This window comes from Phodopus roborovskii, unplaced genomic scaffold, assembly GCF_943737965.1.
Source record: "Phodopus roborovskii unplaced genomic scaffold, PHOROB, whole genome shotgun sequence".
Taxonomy (NCBI): Eukaryota; Metazoa; Chordata; class Mammalia; order Rodentia; family Cricetidae; genus Phodopus; species Phodopus roborovskii.
In genome coordinates, this window is record NW_026125295.1 from 9,337,384 (window position 1) to 9,350,342 (window position 12,959).

Sequence of the window (12,959 nt, forward strand, 5' to 3'; positions counted from 1 at the left end):
TTCTCTGAGTGCTGAGGGAAAACAATATGCTTCTGGGGTGGAGTTTAACCTATAGGAAGTCTAAAATTTCCGTCCCATTTTCCAGCATTTCATTTTTATAGTGAAACATATTAAGCAGGCCAAATGCTTAGAACTAAGCCCATTCACTGCTTTTTATGGATGGAAACCATTCCCTGTGCCCCTAAGTGGTCTTAAATCCCCGCTGCCTCTCACTCCTTCTAGCGCAGGGCATCCGCCTCCCCGTGGCGGAGCTTGGCCACACACCTAAGCGGCAGGCCCTTTGTAATGGCGGGCGGTCTCCTCCATTTGTAGGCTGTTACTTTGCTAGAAGTTTGGATAAAGACACGGGCATAAAAAACGCTGAATGTGAGTGAAGATGTTTTTCATTTTCTGTGTCATCCAAGGCCCCTCCGACTGGTGTTTGTAAGTTTTAAAATAAAGAAAAACAAATTAGGGAGGGGTGTTAAATGTTTTAAATCAAGTTGAGGGAAGAACACCAAAAGCAACCCTTTACAAAGTAAAAGGTGGCCGTTTTCAGATGCGGCGGCCCAGGTGTAGGCACCGCCGCCTGGCCTCCCACCTGGAAGACGGCGGTGGGGGGTGGGGTGGGGTGGCTCTAAGCCCCGCCCACATTCCTTTCTGCCTGCGCCGGCGCCTCTGCTCCCAGCAGCAGCATCCTTGGAAGAAGACATTTCCTTCTTTTTCTGTATCATTTCTCAGAGCTGGCCAGTTTCTATGGCAACAGTTAGATTGAAAGCTGAGCAGGGGGCGAGGCTTGAGGGAGCCAGCCGCTGGTGGTGTGTGTCTCTGACGTCACCCTCGGGGCGTCTGGATAGGACGATTCCAGCTACTCCCTTTCAGGGCCGCTGTCCAGTGCGTTTCATCCATCAGCAGGGCTTGCCCGCGGGGTCTCTCCACTGCTCTGCCCACAGCCTCCGCTCCCCCAACCCCCGCCCCTGCAGAGTCTTCCATGCCTCTTGTCCCCTCGCCCATCCTGGCTCCGGACGACGACCATTAAGAATATGCACAGTCAAGTTCTGCGGTGTTCGGGGATGCTCTTCTGCCGGGTGTTCTGGAAGGGCCGGGAGGCATGGCAGCGCTTGACTTGACAATCCATGGCGCCCTGAGGTCCGTTCCTTGCCCTGCAAGAATACTGACTATGCAGGAATTCACCGACACGGATTACTACGAACTGGATTGGTATTATGAAGAATGCTCAGACGGTAATTAAGGCCCCCGAGGGAGAGCCGGGATGAGCAGCGGCTTTGTATCTCTGGGTCTCTGTGTGTGTGGCAGCACCGAGTCTTTCCCTGGGGAGGTGGGGGGCACAGAAACCGGCATCACCAGAAGGCGCAGCAAGCATAACAGAGGGTATAGCAGGTGGGCAGGGCTGGCTCTTGGCGGTGGGTGGGTGTTTCTTGCCACGCAAGTCACATTTGCATGGAACGGGGAGATAAAATGTCTTTTGGCGTGCGGGGTGCTGCGTTTGCGATCGTGGGACTTCTGTCGGGTTGAATTTTTGTGTGTCCCCTGTGCTCTGCTCTGGTGGCAGGCTCAGGGCACTAGAGGCTGGGAGCGTGTGTTGAAGAGGTCAGCAGTGGGTAGGCCTGGAAGGACCTGCCCTTTCCTAAGCTCAGACCTCGGGACTGGGTGTACGGGGTGGCTGGGGGAAGGCAGGAACCGTATTCAAATGAATTTTGCTGGCTGCTTTCAGCACAGATAGGGCCCTAGGAGACCATGGAAGGGACAAAGAGAGAGATGGCCCTTCTGGGGATATCTAGGTTTGTGTGGAGGGCGTGGCCCATTTTTGAGGAGGCTGCTTGGTGGCTGAGGTGTGTGGCTGGATAGATGTCAGCAGTGTTCAAGTACAGGGGGAACTGTTGGGAGGCATTCTGGGATGGGTTGCGAAGGAAGGGCCTTGTTGGGAGGCAGTGTTGTGGATGGTAAGGTACCCTGGCCTTCTTTAGTCACTCTTTGCAAATGACCCTTAAACCACAAGCCTTCGCCAGAAGAGGCAGTTAGTGTGTCCCAGCTGGAAGTCTGTCCTTCAGCAGTAAAGTCCTCCCAGCTCCCCCAAGCAGTAGCAGGTACGGTTGAGCGCTTGTTAATTGACTCACAAGTCTCCGGTCGCTCCAGGTGCACCTGCATTTGAGGACCCCGTGTGATGTAACAGTGCAGAACTGGCCTAGTTAGTCACCTAAAGAGCTCTGTGGTTTCCTGGCTGTGCGCTGCGACAGGGAGCCCAAGAGGCTTTCCTGGGCTCTTAAAAAGCACAGAGAAACTTTACCTTCCCCGTCTCCTGGCAGTGGGTGGAGTTGGCAACGTGGGTCTGTCTGATCTGCAAAGCATTCTGGGTAACGAGGAGAGTGAGGTGCGCCTGTAGTCTTGGGGGAGAGGATGGATAGATTCTTTTCTTGGCTGTATGACTTTTAAACCAAGTCTGTTACTTACGACGGCTGCCAGAGGCAGTATGGTGTTCTGCCCTTTGGAAGCCACCACTGACCCCTTCTGGTTTCCTTGGTGACTTGTCTGTCACTCGATGCTCCGTGACTCTTAAGAATGCCGGTTAGACTTGTGGAGGAGAACTGGCCCTGCTGCCCAGTTCTCTTTGAGGCCAGCTGCTCGGTGCCCGTCTGGAGAACGGGGAAGGTCCGTTCTTGTCTCCTCCCACCAGGACCTTCCGACTTCGGGTTCTCAGAAACCTTTTGGCTCTAGGTGACCTGCTGGGATCCTTTCCAAGAGTGGGGAAATAGAAGAGGGGGTAGCTCATGACCCCAGGGTCAATAAATATTGATTGCCAGTTGACTGTTGTTGCCATCTGAGTATGTGGAGAGCACGCGATTTGACCTTTTAACTTTGACCCTGTTGTCAGGTGAAGGGGAGGAGACTGGAACAAGTAGCATGTCCTGAATCCCATTTAAAGCTAGCAAAACATAGGGTGAAAGGCTCTGGGGCCTAGAACTTAGCTGTTTAGGGACCCCGCACATGCTGACGTGGGGTCGTTTAACCACCGTTTCTTCCTTCTTGTATGTGCGCGGGCATGCACGGGCCCAGTGCCTTATGGGTTCTTTCCTCCCACCATAGTGTGGCTCCTAGGGGTCGAATTCAGGTTGCCAGGCTTGCAGTCACCGAGCCATCTACTGGCCCGGGGCTACCATTTCTAGCGAGTTGGGTTCTTCCTGGCTTCAGGCAGGTTAGCCTGGAGATAACATTTTCCTTCTTAGTGTGAATGTCTCATGCAGCCCAGCATTAGACACTGCTTTATCTGCCCCTATCAGTTGGCCTTTGGATCAATTCCGAGGGAAGCTTCAAGGGACGTCCCATGACAATAATAGCAAAAGGTGAGTCAGTCAGTGTTCTGGAAAAGATGAGAAGTCATCACTTACGTTGGAGGTCCTGACCCACACATGATAGACAGTATTGTTCCCTCCGATCTCTGAGGTCCAGGACAGTTCCACCTGGTGCTGAGTTACTGTGTCTGTCTCTGTCCCCAGTTCCAGAAGTGTTGGTCTTGCTTATGCACACACAGTCAGATGTTAAGGAGTGTGACGAGGGTCCGGGCGTCTGCTTATCGGAAGAATCGGAAGATGTTCGTTGCTCAGTGCCTTAGAGTGATTTGTATCCATCCTGCAACACATCACACTTGGGGCATTGTTAGCCATTGTAGAATCCATCCACATCCCATGTACCCAGAATTTACAGTCTAAACTCTGAGCCAAAATGTGTTAGTAACTTACATTGGGTAAAGTCTCATTAGTAGATTTTTTTTTTTTCTTGAGGCCCAGGCTAGCCTTAAACTTGTTTTGTAGTCAGGGGAGACCTTGAACTTCTGATCCTCTTGTCTTCACCTACAGAGTGCCAGGATCACAGTTTAAATGTCAGAAGCAAGACTCTTGGGGGGAAACGACCCCCCAAAAGGGCAACCATGCTCTGTAGGGGCAGCTGACCCAGGCTACAGTAGACATAAGCCCTGCCCTTTCACACAGCATCTTGAACTAGAGAGATGTCACTGTGACAACTAGAGAGACTCTGAGGAGGCTGAGGAGGACAGCATCTCTTTTGAGAGGGATGGACAAGTGTGATAAAGTGCTGGCTTCTGGGGATTCTGGATGAAAAGATTTTGGTTCTTTTCTCACAGCTTTTCTGTAACCCCCAGCTTGGTCCAGAGAAATACGAAGCAGCCACTGTTTAGTTCTGTGGAAGTGTCCTGTGCCTTTATGTGCTTCCGCAATCGAAGGTAAAGGTAGGGCCTTGCTTGAGTCCGCTTGAGGCGATCCTCCTGCTTGATCCTGCCAAGTGCTGGGTTCACTGACATGAGACAGCATACCCAGCTTGGGGGAAAGATTTTTAAACTTTGATATCCTGAATGTTTATTATGTGTGCAAGTGTCTGTAGAGATAGGTGGATAGGTGGGTGACTTGGATGGGCAGCATTGTTTAAAAAAAAAAAAAAAATACCATCAATTTAAACTAAAAGACGAATGAGAACAATTCAATGATTGGTAAAACCGCTTGAGTTTTTCCAGATGTTGTCGTTTACCTAACAGTAGTCAAGGGATGAGTCATGCTTCAGGTGGGGAGGTTCCATCCAGTCCCACACTTTGGAGTAACCAACCAGTTTTAGCATGCAGAGAAGCCCCAATAGCCACGCTCCTATCTTTAGAACTTAGTAAGCGTGCTTTGATTTGATAATTGCTTATTGACACTAAACTATGTTTTTTTACTGAGTGTGTATATTTGAGATACAGTCTTGCTGTGTAACCTATGTTGGCCTTGAACCCATGGTGATTCACCGCCCCCCCCCCCCACCTTAGCCTCTTAGGTCCGGGGAATCCAGGCATGCGCCACCATGCCTGGCTCTTGGCATGTGTTTAAAAGCATTGTCTTTAGAGCTTGTTTACATCATTTCTCAAAAGATCTGAAATTCTAATTTTGAAATCTGCCTGTGATTTTCTGTGACATCTTTTCCAAATAACACAATTTTAATGTGTCAGAATAGAGCAGCCCTTTTGAAGTTCTAAGAATTAAACAGGGGTATAACTTACCCCTAGTTGGAAAGTCTTAACCCTCTTGTGACTTCCTGCCTGGGCACCCCTGCGCTTTTACGCTAGTCTTTATGAAGGCAGAGATTCAGAGTGGCAGGGCAGTCTCGGCTGCCATGCAGAGAGCCCTCAGCCTCCAGGCTGAAGGAAACACACACCTCAGGCTCGCACAGATGCCCTTGATGCCCAGATCTCCCTTCCTGGTTACTTGGCAGAGGGCAACAGCCCAAGGTCAGTGGGCATAGATTTGTGGAGCCAGGGGATCAACCACATCACAGCTCAGAGAGGCTGAAGCCTGGGAGTTACTGATGGGCTGCGATGCTCCAAGAGACTGGCGCTTGGTCTCGGCTGCCTCAGAGAGAATCTGATAGGAGCGTCTGCGTTAGTGACTGTGACAGGCAAAATCAAGTGATGCAGAGGAATTGCCGTCAAGGTACACCTTAAACCATGTGTTCTTCCTCAGGGCGCCATTGCAAGCTATTAGGCTTTCGATTTTTCTCTTGTCTTGTTCTAGCAGTGAGAGGAATCTTTTTGGATTTGTGGACACAGCTTGAGGAGGAATGTGGAGGTTTACAAAACAAGGTGTAACGAGAAAAATACGTACCACTTCTTAAGACAAAGAAGGTCTGGGGTACATTTAGCTAGGGCCATGGATGGTTTCCACACATCCTCCTCCTTTTGCTGGAAGTCAGGGTCCCTGCCTTCCCTGGTTCCCACAGTTCTTTGCCCAGCGCCTTCTCCTCAGATTCCTAAGCACACCCACAGGAAGTCTCTCAGGTGTTGGGCAATACTTCACCTGGGCAGCTCCATCACTGCCAGCCCAGCGCCTTCCTTCAGACAGGTGTACCTGCTTGAGACTTGAGGCGTGGCTGGTGTTTTCTCAGTTGCTATGAAACTTCCAGGGAGCTACCATTCCTGTTCTTCTCCCCGGGGAGAAAGGCCAAGCAAGAGCTTGCCTCAAGTACATACTTTCCTTCCTGGCTCCCCTCTGTGTCAAGGGCGTTTGGCAGGGCCCTGCCATTCTGACAGGTGCTTGCCCGCTCCTCCTCCAGGTTCCTGTGAGCCACCCTTTCCTTCCTTCCCTGAGTGATGCTGGGCGGGCAGCCCTGTGTACACCCGTCCACTCCTGCCCAGCCAGGGCATGTCTGCCACCCCGTCTGGAGCCCAGCATGTGCCCTTTGGGCACAGGCCCCAATGGCTCCTCTGGGCAGGTGGCCAAAGGCTCTCCCAAGGACAGTCCCCTAGGACAGTGTTTCGAATTTGGGGCGACTTCAGCAATGTCCCCGAGAGATGTGGGAGGGGAAGAGGAATGTTTTGAATGTGACTGTCAGGATGAAGAGAAGGCAGCCACCGTGGAACAGCAGGACTCCCTGGACATTGTGGAGGAAGGTAAATTCTACGTTTTACTCCTGTTTGAGCCTCTTCCTGTTGGTGTCTAGACAGCCCAGATTGGTCACTCATGTTAGCACGTTCTCTTACTTTAAAAGCTGCTCTTAACGGAGCAGGCATGCAAATGGCTTGGTGTCCAGGTAGGACACCAGGTACAGCAGCGCCCTGGGCTTCCTGGGGCATCTCTTCTAGCTCACCCCAGCCTCCCCAGAAACCACAGCTCCGACTTTCTGCCCGCTAGGATCGGCCTCAGCCCTTCCCCACCCCTGTAAGCTTAAGTACTGCGTGTGGCTCTGCATCCCGACTCTGTGGCTTAGGCTTGTGGGTTGCAGTCCCAGGCTCACAGGGTCTGGGTCGCTCGCCTGTGTGGTGGCGGCACTGGCGTAGGGTTTCAGTAATTTGGTGACTAAGTGGTCTTCAGTAAGATGGGCTCAAGAGAGCCGGTCGTCCTTCCTACCAAGCAGGGTGTATTAAATGCTAATCACTCCTGTGAAATGTACGTTTTGTTTTCTTTTTTTGGGAGACAAGGTCTTGCTTGTGTGGCTCAGGCTATCCTAGAATTGTCCACCATCCTGCTTCAGCCTGCCGAGTCCTGGGATTACCAGAGTGTACCATTGCAGCCACATGGAATTAAAAAAAAAAAAAAAAAAAAAAAAAGCAAAAACTTAGAAGTCACCTGACCTGAGCTTTCTTGGGGGGGGTGGGAGGGCAAACTCAGTGATGTATGCCCAAGTAGTGATGCAGGTTAACTCCAGTCAGGCTTCTGGATTTCACCTGCAAGGCTAAGAAAAAGTTATGGACGGACGTGAAAAGCAGTTGTTAAGCAAAGACTACGCGGTATCCTTGAGCCTTTTGCGTGACAGCCGTCAGAGTGCCTTAAAATGCTCTGTTTTCACATCTCAGGGCAACCTTTCAGAACTGCCCAAGCCACTCTAATAGCTCAAGTTCTTTTCTTCCGAATTAGTGTCCTCAGAGGACCATTGCCACATTATCCCTCGAGAGCTACATGGGCTTGACCGCAGAAAAGGGAAATGGGACAAGCCAGAGAGAGTGAGAACTCAGTTTGAGAGCTGCAGCTCGTCTGGTGTCTCCTCGCCAGACTTAGACAGCAGGTAGGGGAAGAGTGACGGGTACAGGGATAGTGTCCTGTCGGGGAAGAGTGACAGGTGACGGGCTGGTGGTGGTGGGGATAAGGAGTGACAGGCTGAGGTTGTAGGGTCAGGGGAGGAGTGACAGGTGACAGGCTGGTTTTGATTCTGATGGAGTGAGCAGTTGCTGAGGCCCTGGGAGGATCAGAAGAAAGGCGTGGTCTGTGCTTGTGGACTAGGTCCAGCCCAGATGTCACTGGCTCCTTTTATTGACCTTTAAAGCCTGATGCCAGCATCACCTGGCAGCTGATACAGAAACCCAGCCACTGACCAAGAGCCAGTGATCCCAAATCTGCCGTTCATACACAGATGCACATACACATGCATATACATACAAATATACATTCACACACAGAGACAGACACATGTGCGCGCGTGTGTGCGCGCGCACACACACACACACACACACACGCACACACACACGCCTCGAACTCACAGAGCTCCTCCTGCCTCTGCCTCCCATGTGGTGGGATTAAAAACGTGCAGCACCACATCCAACTTAAAAGATTTTTATTTGGGGGTTTCTCATTTTGACTCTGGGATGTGTGTGTCTATGTGTATGTATATCTGTGTGCATGTGCGCGTATGCGTGTGCAGTGCTCACAGAAGATCCCCTGCAGCTGGAGTTACAGACAGCTGTGAGTCACCATATGGGTTCCGGGAACTCAGACCCTCACTTCTAAGGCAGGAGCATTCTTGTCCCTACCCCAGACCTCACACCTCCTGTTCCCAACCCAGGGTGAGGATGTCAGTCTGGGTGCTCTGTGCTTTGGTTGCTCACATAATGGTGGGTGCTGTGTGCCTCAGCTCATGGTTCCCTCCAAGCCACCTGAGGGTGCAAGGCACACTTTCTGGTCTTGGCTAGTTAATCTTCACTAGAGAAGTCTGGTGTGTGGTGTGGTATTTCATTGCATACATATGAAATATATTGATTAAATCACAGTTAAGAAAAAAACACACAGGTTGAGATAAATATTCCCATGTTTGCAATCAAAACACAGGAGGCTTAGTCAGGTTGGCCATGTCCTGGGGGTTCCCCAACTGTAAACCTGGGGTGAGGGTCCTGTTCCGTGTTCACAGCTAAGGGATCCTGAGGGCCATGATACAACTTCTGCCCTTTCTTTGTAGGGTCCCAATGAGGGACCAAAGTTCAGTTTCTTCAGCATTCACCCCGGGACACCAGTGAGCATACTGAGGGCATAGATGCCCTCATGGTGTCCCCAAAGCAACCGCATGAGAAGGTCTGCACCCAGCATGGATGGTGGCTCCCCATGGCTACACAGAAGGAGCCCTGTCCCCCCAGTCCTCCCAAGCCAGTGTGCCCTAGCCCCTCCCTGAGCCCCCAAGGCTACATGCAATTAGGACAGAACTCATACAACTGGTTAGAAAGAGGCCAGAGAGTCAGGTGAGGGCTGTCAACCACTCCTCCTCCTCCTATGAGGGAACATCGACTCTTGTCTGGCCAGCGGGCCGGCCTGCCTGCCTGCCTGCCTGCCTGCCTGCCTGCCTGCCTGCCTGCCTGCCTGCCTGCCTGCCTGCTGCCTGCCTGCCTGCCTGCCTGCCTGCTGCCTGCCTGCCTGCCTGCCTGCCTGCTGCCTGCCTGCCTGCCTGCCTGCCTGCTGCCTTCCTGCCTGCTGCCTGCCTGCCTGCCTGCTGCCTGCCTGCCTGCCTGCTGCCTGCTGCCTTCCTGCCTCCTGCCTGCTGCCTCCTGCCTGCCTGCTGCCTGCTGCCTGCTGCCTGCTGCCTGCTGCCTTCCTGCCTGCCTGCTGCCTGCCTGCCTTCCTGCCTGCCTGCTGCCTCCTGCCTGCCTGCCTGCCTGCCTGCTGCCTGCCTGCCTGCCTGCCTGCCTGGGACCTGGGAGGATAATGCTGTACTTCAGACCCCAATGAGGCTAACCGAGCAGGGCCTTGTGAGTCCCTCTGCTACACACCCAGGATCTTTCTTTCTCATACGTCTCTGGGCCCTCCTAGACCTCCTCACAGTGTGTGTGACTCCTAACCGTCTAGTAGAAGTCGCCGTTGTGCCCTCACAACCTTTCTAGTAGGACTGGGGCCATTGTAGCTCGGGCCACCGTGACACTGCAGCAAACGCAGTTGATATCGGGGCCCTGTGACCCGCTCAGAGGGGCTCCCCTTGTTCTGCCAATGCCCCAACTCCCACCCCATTCTCTCCTGGGGTGACCTCAGGCAGGCAGGGCTGAACGGTGTGAGGGAGTGTTCACACCCTCTCTGTGCCTGAGACTCACACTGGTATAAGGCTGAGGAGTATTTCTTGGCAGGTCCCCATGGCTTTCTCAAGAAGACGCCCGCGGAAGCCTGGCTTCCCGCCTGGCTGCTTCTCTCGGCCTGTCCCTGGTTGCATAGTGAGTTGTGAAAGCTTAGGCCGGTGTCTTCCGGGATCGCCCAGAAGTCAGGGTTTGTGAAGAAAATGCTCGTCGCCCTGCTCAGACTGAGATGAGTGTGTTGCCATCTTGGTAAGCAGGGAGATGTCCCAAAGAGATGCTGTGCCCCCTCTTGGGACTGTAGACTATGGCCCCAAGAGTGGGAAGTCTCCAGGAGTCCTGTGTGGGAACAAGGAAAGGGCGGGAGCTTGGTGCCAGCCACAGGAAGGAGGATGATAGCGTGTGGGACCACCAGTGATGTCAGGGACCACGCCTTGACCCTGGGTGTAAGGCTGAGCGTGGCCCTCGCCTCCTGTTTAAATCTCAGGCTTATGATGGGACCCTGAAGGTGGATTCGGAGGTCGCTGGGCCCTTTATTTTCTTCTCCCCTGTGTGGACCGCATTGAATCACGCTCCGTTCTTGTTTTTCTATTTCTTATTTACCTGGCCTCTTGAGGACAGACATACAGCTGAACTTGGTGTATCAGGACTGCCAGGGTCCAGGCTCTGACACTAAGAGGCTCTGGTAACAATCAGGTCCAGGGTCCCCAAAGCCACAGCAATGCATCCCACTGTCCTCACCGTGGGCCCTGAGTCAGGACAGGCGTTATCGGTCGCTTGCGTGAAGTTTTCCATTTGTGAGCACTAGCCAGAGGCCAGAATCTAGACAGACAGAATTGGGAAGGCATGGTAGCCACCCTGTACTTTGAGCCAGCCCCCAGTCAGCATTCAGGGCAGTATCTTCTGCTAGCCAAGGTCTCCAGTTGGTGTCCAGGTGAAGCTTGAGAGGTAGCATTGAGCATTTTCTTCCGGTTCAGAGAGCCTCCTGGGCTCACTTCACCGAGGACACATGGGCCCGGGTGCAAAGTTGAGAAGCCTTGGGTCCTGCTGGCTGTGGGATGTAACATTGTGTGGACCACACGACTTGGACGTCCCTGTAGAATCACAAGTGAAAAACTAACTAACTCGTTTATCAGAGCCATTGTGGGGCACCAGCAGCATCCCCCCACCCCGCCACAGGCCAACCCTGGGTGGAGATCACCCAGGGTCTCTGTAGTAGGGTCGTTTGGCAGATCCACCCACTTCTGGGGTTCCTGGTCCCTCCAGATTCCCGGTAGCATCTTTGCCTGGCGCTGCCTGTCCGCCAGCCACTCCGTGTTGTGCCTAACTAACCTTCTCCGCCAGGTCAAGAATTCCTTAAGGGGCCTGTTTATTTGCTCAAAAGATTGTGGCCTCTGGCAGCTTGTGGGAAAACAGGTCAGCCTGAAGACACTGGGGCGGGCTCTTCTTCTGGGCTGGGTATCAGCCACAAAGGAGAGCGTGAACCTGTACACTTGGCCAAGTGCCAGGACCAGGGTGCCTTCCCAGGAATGAGCAATTTGGTTATCTCCTCGCTGAATGTCCCATGATAAGTGGCCGCCATAGGTCAACACCAAGAGTTCCAGTCTGGGGTGAGGTCTGTGACTGCTGCATTAAGTCCATAGTTACACCTCACCTGTCCTTGAACTAGAAGCTTGGCTCCACTCTCTGTTTGAATTGCTGTATGTTTGCACTGTAGGTTTGTTCTGGTTTAAAGTGGAATGGTGTTTATGAAAATGCCCAGGTCACTGACGGCATCTTGTCAATCTCAGTGATGGGCAGCTCTTATTTTTCTTCTGCCTTGTGTGTGTGTGTGTGTGCACGCGCACGCACGCGCGTGTGTGTGTGCGTGTGTGTAAGTGTGTGTGTGTGTGTGTGTACCCATTGGTGCACATACTTGTATGCTTGTGTGTGTAGAGCCCAGAAGTTGACATTGAGTGTCTTTACCAGTCAGTTTCTACCTTGTTTTTTTGAGGCGGGGCTCACTGATTTGTCTGGACTATCTGCCCAGCAACACTCAGTTGCTCCCCAGTGTGAGGAATACCTAGCTTTCCACCTGGTTTCTGGGAGATCAAACTCAGGTCCTCGCGCTTACATGGCACACGCTTTACTGCCTGAGTCATCTCCCCAACCCTTCCTTGCTTGCTTGGTCAATACAATAGTCATCCCACTTCAGCAACTGATGACGCTTGGGAGCAATCTTGATACCTCACACCCACTCCGTCACCACAGACAAGGCTTAGTGGGTCTCTGTTGAAGTGGGCCTGGCTCTAGGCTAGCCTCTGCCCATGCTGCTGTCCCGGGAACATAGTTAGTGAGCAAGCCCGAAGCAGCTCCTACAGTATGGGGATGACCACCGCCTCCTGCTTGCTAAGGCCACAGCTGCTCTGTGACACCTGCTCGAGAATACATCTTCCCTGCAACCTTCCTGTTTTCATTTTGTCGTCACCTTTGACTTGAGCTTGTTTGCAGGAAGCTTCAAGACCAAGTGAGGGACTCAGCTGCATGTGTGATGAGATACTTGCACCCCTCTTGGAGCTCTGGGTAGGATCTTCCCAGTTTCCTTCTGGATATCACCCCGGTTCAGGTTCAGGGCAAGACCTCCTGTGGTTCCTGCTGGTTCCTTTGCTGTTGTTTCTGGCTGGTTCCCTGCCTGGCAACGGCATTTAACCCCAGCAAGGCTGAGTCAGGACTGAGGGAACAAAAGAATTATATTACACATCGCTATAGGCTGGGCTAGCTAGGGGTAGGGTGCAGTGTAGGGGCCCTGGTTTGCATGTATTTGGTTACTGAAAAATACTAAGGTGGAATTTACATCCTATAAAATTCACCCATTGTTACTGGGCAGTTTCATGGTTTTTATAAATGCCCCAGATTGCACAACCTTTATTCTAATTGCACCCTTTCCTTCCTGGTAAAAACCCTCATGCCTGATTACACTCAGTATCAGTCCTAAGCAAATGCTAATGCACTTCCTACATGGACAGAATCCTAGAACAAAGCAGCATCTGATGTCTTCTTTTGGGTTTTGAGGTTTAACTATGTCGTGGCATGTATTCATCCCGCATTCCTTTTCATGATTAAGCAATATTCCACCGTAGGGAAACACCACACTTTGTTCTTTTGCCAGTTAATGTATATG

The 12,959-nt window shown here is 52.3% G+C and overlaps 1 protein-coding gene across 11 annotated transcripts in view; it reads left to right on the forward strand.

The window, feature by feature from the left end:
• Trak1 (trafficking kinesin protein 1) overlaps positions 1-12,959 on the forward strand; it is a 101,192-nt gene that overhangs the window by 40,354 nt on the left and 47,879 nt on the right. For 3 of the 11 annotated variants that reach the window (XM_051202516.1, XM_051202524.1, XM_051202541.1), the window contains exon 1: positions 960-1,223. The exons of 5 other annotated variants lie outside the window; for them this stretch is intronic. In XM_051202516.1, coding sequence (XP_051058473.1) covers positions 1,091-1,223 — 133 coding nt within the window. In that variant the 5' untranslated portion in view covers positions 960-1,090. Of the gene's footprint in view, positions 1-959; positions 1,224-12,959 lie in introns of those variants that run through there. 3 more of the 11 variants (XM_051202580.1, XM_051202587.1, XM_051202573.1) reach the window with 2 other exon arrangements.